The 6,512-nt window shown below is 27.5% G+C and overlaps 1 protein-coding gene across 1 annotated transcript; it reads left to right on the top strand.

Moving 5' to 3' along the window:
* Positions 1-335: 335 nt before the first annotated feature.
* On the top strand, positions 336-1,190 carry DSM5745_08024 (uncharacterized protein; the record flags this gene model as incomplete). The annotated part of the gene is made up of 2 exons (XM_026750040.1): positions 336-616; positions 683-1,190. The coding sequence occupies 2 exons, from the start codon at positions 336-338 to the stop codon at positions 1,188-1,190; spliced, it is 789 nt and encodes a 262-aa protein (XP_026601044.1).
* Between the last annotated feature and the right edge of the window lie 5,322 nt (positions 1,191-6,512).

Here is a 6,512-nt window from a genome sequence, read left to right on the forward strand (position 1 = left end):
CATAAGGCTTTTTAATTATTATAGTAATTAGTAAAGTTGTAAAAAAAATATAAAATTAAATAGGTAAAATAAGAAGATGCCATGTATCTAGTTAATATAAGTTAACTTAAAAAAAAAACTTTTAATTAAGTATATAAGTTAAGTAAATCCGGGCTTATAACCTACTAAAAAAAATAAATAATTATTATATATAAAAGTTTTTTATATTACTTAGTGTATTAAGCTAAATATTTTAGGGATAAATAAAGAGTTTTACAAGTGGTTATTTAGGCCGGAAGAACCTTCCTCCACCGGAGCCCTAAGGCCGCCGGTGGCCTCAGGCACCCACTTCCAGCATGCACCTCGTCGCCAAACTACTGTCGTTCCGCGAACATCGAGCGCTATGCCATGTCAATAAGGCTTTCCGCTCAGTCGCTGAGCCATTTCTCTACTCGAAGATCCAATTCACCTGGCAGAAGAACCCTGATTACTACGCCACCCCTGAACAACCTCCTCCAATCATTGAATTCCTGCGCACGCTCTTTTCCTGTCCTCAGTTGGTTCGCTACGTCAAGAACCTTCATCTGGACGGCAACGCTCACGATATCCATGCCTTTCGATGGAAATTGCCTAAACTGTGCGTCCCCGAGCATGAAATAGATGAACCAATTCGGTTTATCTAATGTACTGGCGTTCCCGACAGCGAGCGGTGGGTTCAGTCCCTGCGCGATGGCTCAATAGATGCCGTCGTTGCCCTTCTTTTAGCACGCTTACCGAGCCTGAGGGCTCTGTATCTTGGTCCCTCATTCACGCGACAAACTGCGCTTATTGGCATGGTTCTGCGGTCGGCCATCTGCGAGGGTACAGATCGTAGTCTCCCCGACTTTCGACACCTCCAAGATGTGACTTTGCTCCGACCTCAGAGCCACGACAAGGCGTGCGACAGGAAGGTCAAAAATACAGCGGATCTCTTGCCGTTCTTCTATCTTCACAATCTTCAGCGCATGTCAGCGGCCATACAAACCCCGGATGCGTGGACATGGCCCGCTGCCCACTTACCGACCCCATCCAATCTTACCTCACTCGATTTAACTTGCATAAGAGAGGCGTACTTGGGAGATGTGCTCGCGGTGACAGAGAACCTTCAAACGCTCCGCTGGGACTGCTACTACGATGCAGGGGTTCATGTTGTTCACGACGCAGACAATTGACCTGGACCAGATATCTGCCGCGATATCGCGGGTTTGGGCAACGCTGACAGACTTGACCATCACGGCCGATTGTGGTTTGGGGGCTGGCGACCAATTCTACCCGGCTGTGGAAACACAGGGCTCGATGAAGGCCATGGTAGATTTTGGCATGATCAATTGGCTTCAAATCCCACTAGCATTCCTAGCAGGATTTGCACGCGACACGACAAAACGACCGCAAGATGTGGTGCCCCGGAATATTTGTGTTCCTTACCATCACGGATAACCTGGCGCTACAGAATAAGGACCACATAACAGAGGAGTTGCATGAATGAAAATGGAAGGATCACGCTATCATGGATCTGCTTTATGCGTGGTTAAAGGAATGGGGTGCGTACACGCCGCATCTACGCCGTGTTACTCTGCGGCTGAGGTGGATAGATACCGACATTAACCAATGGTCGCCGGTGGCAACGGACCGGCTTAGGGACCTAAGTACTCAGATAGGGGTTCCAGTTGATTTGGTTGATTTGACCATGATGCCGTCGAAGAGGCTGCTCCAAAAATAGTTGCCGAAGGGGGCGGGTCTGCGTCGGCCGGGATGTCCTTGGGGAAGTATAATAAAGATAGTACTTCCTAGTAGCTTCGCTACTTGGTAAAAGCCCTATTTATTTAAGCAGGCAATATTTATTATAATAAGCTTTCTAATCACTTACTCTTTTTACTTCTTTGTCAATTTTAGCTTTAATAATTTATTATAAAAGGCCTTAATTAGATATTTTATTTTAGCTATTTCATCCTATTGGTTTATAGTATAAACTTATAGGGGTTAAGTAATATTAACTAGCATAGGCCGCGGCGCGTAGCGCCGCGGTTAAAGCTAGTAAATTATTTTTCTTAGTAATTTAATATTAATAAATTATTAAATAGTAAGCAAGCTTAGTTCCTATTAGTATTATAGCTAGCTTTTTATAATATTAAAAGGGATTATAAAATAATTTAAGGGTAGAATTATTTTTATAAAAAATATTAAATTTTAAAGGTTATTTATATAATACCATGCTAGGTATAATTTAAATATTTTAATATATTATAATATAAAAAAATAATTATAAAATTTAATTAAGCTATAATTACTAGGGTTTAAACCTACTTAAGTAAGCTAATTAAGTATAAAATATAATATTAAAAAGGTTATTTATAGCCCGGGGTGCTATAGGTGGTACTTATTTATATTTTATTTTTTAAATATATTATTAAAAAAGTAATAATTATATAAAGTTATAATTTTAAAGTTTACTTACTTAATTTACCTGCTTAATTTACTTGCTTAGTTTACCTGCTTATTTTTTTATAAACTATAGTAAATTTATATACTTATATAAAGGCTACTTTAGTATATAAAAAAATAATAAGCTAGGTATATTTATAAAAAGCATTAATTTATTATTAAACTTTAGGGGGCCGGCCCCTAGGCTAAAAGTATTTATTTAATAATAATATAAACTTAAAAGCTAGCTTTAAGCTAAATATTAAATATTAATTAAAACCAGGCTATATAATCCATTTAAAATATTATTTTTTAATAATAGTAGTTAAGATAGTACTTATTATAAAAAAAAATAAGGCTTTTAACTAAAAATTATAAATAGCTGCCTTTTAGTAAGTAAGCCCTTTATTATAAAACTTTATTATAAAATATTAATAGCCTATATTTAGTTACTTACTTAATTTACCTACTTAATTTACTTACTTAGTTTACCTATTTATAGCCCTGTGGTTTCATCAACGGTGTCAATGCCTTAGGCCACTTTATCAGCCGTGGCAATGCCAAGGCCTAGGGATATTAGTAGCCTTAAGAAATAATATTTAGGCCTTATCACCCTAAATAAAAGTTATATAAAGCGCTTATAAGCCTTAATAAAAAACCTTTAAATAATTTTATATTTAGTTTTTTTTTTATATATTTTTTTTAATTACCTAGCCTTAGTGGCCGGGTAATTTCTAGTGCTAGTATTATTATATTTAATAGTATATTTTTAATTATTTAATTAATAAGCTTTTTTAATACTATAGGATTTAATTAAATATAATAATAAGGTAATTATTATGCTTAATTACTAAGGTTACTTAATAATATATTTATAGCAAGGCTTATTAATAATATAAATTACTTAACACCGCCTATACCTTCCTAGTAAAAAAAAAAAAACTAAAGCTTAAAAAATTTTTAAAAGGCCTAAATAAAAGCTATACTAAAAATATTAGTAAAAATAATTAATAATTACCTAACCTAAAAACCCCTTTTATTAACACTAGTAAAAAATATTTATTTAATTATTATTTTAAAAAACTTCGCGCTCGGGTAGTAAAATAGTTAAAATTTTTTTTATAATTAATAATAGCAAGGGTTATTACCTTACCTATATATTTAATTAAAAGATTATATTTTTAATTATATAAATAAAAAAGTTTAAAGGTTTTTTAATTAGTAACTTAACCTTAATTATATAAAAAAAATTTTATAATAACTATTATTATTACTAGCTTTTTAAAGTAAGGGTAATAATTAAGGGTATTAAGCAAGGGTAATACTTGTGTTATAAAAATTATTAAAAAAAATAAAAAAAAAATATTAACTATTTTAACTAAGTTTTTTATTTAATTTTTAATTTATTAAGACTCTTTTTTAGTGTTTTATTTAACTTTAATTAATTAATTATTATAAAATACCTTATAAACCTAATTAACCCTATTAACCCCGCGGTTATCGCGTAGTATAACTTATAGTATATAAAGGTTAAGTTTTTTTAAAAATAAACTAGCTAAAATAAAAAAACCTAAGGGCTATTTATTTAATTTATTATTTTAAATAACTTATTTTATAAGCGCCAGGAAAATACCCGGGGCTAACTATTTAATAAAAAACTAATTATTTAAAAAATTTTTAATTTTAAAAGTATTATTAAGTATAAAGGCTATATTAACTTAAATATAGCTAAAATATAAATTTAAGATATAAATTATTATTTTTATAATAAGTATATTTTTTATAGCTAAAACTTTAATAAGTATAAAAAAATCCTAATTATTATTAACTTTTTTACTAGCCAGGCTAAAAAGCGCTAGGATGCTTGCTAGTTTTAAAAAAAATTAAAAAACTATACCTAAATAAATCTTTACTTTTAAGTAACTTAAAAATTAAGTTTATTAAAATTTTAAGGAGTATTTTAGTACTTAAAAACACTATTTTTAATATTAAAATATAGCCTAAAATAGTATTAAAATATAAAGTTATAATAATTATTTTTAAGTTATTATTAGCTTACTTAAACACCCTATATTTATAAAGGTTTAAATTATAAATTTTATTAACAGGGCCAAGTCTAAACTTTAAGTTAAATAAACTTATAATTATAATTATTTTATTACTTTTAAAGTAATAATTAAATACTTTACCTTATATAAATAAAGCCTTTATATAAAAAGATTTACTTAAAAAAACTTTAGTAATTATTTTTTTTATATAATTTTAATTTTAGTAAAAAATCTAGCTGCCGCGACCTAAATACTATAAATTTAAATATTACTAAAATTACTTTAATTAAGGCCCTAGTTAAAAATCCTGCACTAAAAGGTTATAATTAAGGTTATTAACCTACTAGTTAAAATAATTGAAAAAAAAAGTATAAAACCTTTAATCCGCCCCTATATTTAATACTAACCTAAACCTTAATAATATTAGCTAGAAGAGATAGTGCACTTATAATTATTTTTATTTTAATTATAATAATAACAAGTATTTTTACCCTAATTATCCCAAGCCACCTTATCTAAAAAATAAAACTAGTTATTAAATTTAAAAGTATTAATAACTAAAATAATAAAGGCTTTTAAATATGTTTTTTTTACTATTATTAACCTTTTTAAAAAAATTTTTAAAAACCTAAAGCAGGAGGACCCCAAGCCTTGTATAATATTATTTATTTTTTAAGTTATTAAAATTAAATTATATACTATTAATAAAAATATTTTATAATACTAGGTAAGTATTAGCACTAACCTTATTAGTATTAAGTACCTTTAAGTTTTTATTAATATAAGCGCAGGATAATTTTTTATTAATAAAAAGTATTTATACTTATTATAACTATATAAAATAAAGGGCTTGCTTAATAAACTTAAAGTTATTATAGCTAATAAATAATAAGTAAAAGTATATAAAAGCTTTTAAGTACTACTCGCGCTTAGTAGTTAGAAGTATATTTATTATTTATAAAAAATAAATATTTTAAAATATAATATTATTCTAGGAAAGGACTAGCTTTATAAATATTTTTTAAAAATAAATTTTAGTATTAATAAAATGCATCTTCTTGCTATTAATAAAAAACACCTTTTTATTATTAAGCCTATTTAAACTTAACCTAATATTAGCAGTATTTAGACTTTTTTAAAAATTATATTAGTAAAGTAAGTTAAGCGCCTGCTATAAAAGTAAACCTAGCAAGCCTTTTTTATAATTATTTACCTTAATCCTAATTAAAATAAGGGCATGGAAAAGGAATTTAAGGCATTTAAATTAGTTAAAAAAATTACTTAAGAGTTTATAAATTAATTTAAAAAAAAACTTTTATTAACTCTTTTTTTAAAATAAAATATAATTTATAATATTAATATAGGTAATTTCCCTTTTATTAACTAACCCTTTTATCCGGTCTCCCAGAAAAAACTTAAAAAGTTAAAAAAGTAACTTACTAAGCTCTTAAAAAAAGTATTATTCATGTTTTTACTAGCCTTTAAAAATTTTTAGTTATTTTTATCCTAAAGCCTAGTGGCAAATAGTATATATATATTAATTATTAATTATTAAACTAAAAAATTATTAAGAATGGTTATTTACTCCCCTGTATTAAAAACCTTATTAACCTTGTAAAACCTACCTAATATTTTTTTTAAAATTAACCTTTTTTTAAAATATTAATAAATATAAATAGGCAAAGTATTAGTTTAAAAAACAGCCTTTAACACTATTTTTAGGAAATATAAATTTTTAGTAATATTATTTAGGCTAAGCAACGCCCTAGCTACCTTTTAAATATTAATAAATTAAGTTTTTGCCCCTTATATAAAAAAAACTTGTGTTATATATCTTAATAATATCCTTATTTTTTTTAACTTTATTAAAAAGTATAAAAAACACCTTTACTAAATTATAATAATTCTTAAAAATAATAAGCTATTTGCTAAAGGCTTTAAGTATACCTTTACTATAAAAAAATTAAAGTTTTATAGCTATATTATTAGGCATGAATATGCTTAACCCATGCTAGTAAAGTTAAA

The sequence above is a fragment of the Aspergillus mulundensis genome (genome assembly GCF_003369625.1).
Source record: "Aspergillus mulundensis strain DSM 5745 chromosome Unknown scaffold_9, whole genome shotgun sequence".
In the NCBI taxonomy this organism is placed as follows: Eukaryota; Fungi; Ascomycota; class Eurotiomycetes; order Eurotiales; family Aspergillaceae; genus Aspergillus; species Aspergillus mulundensis.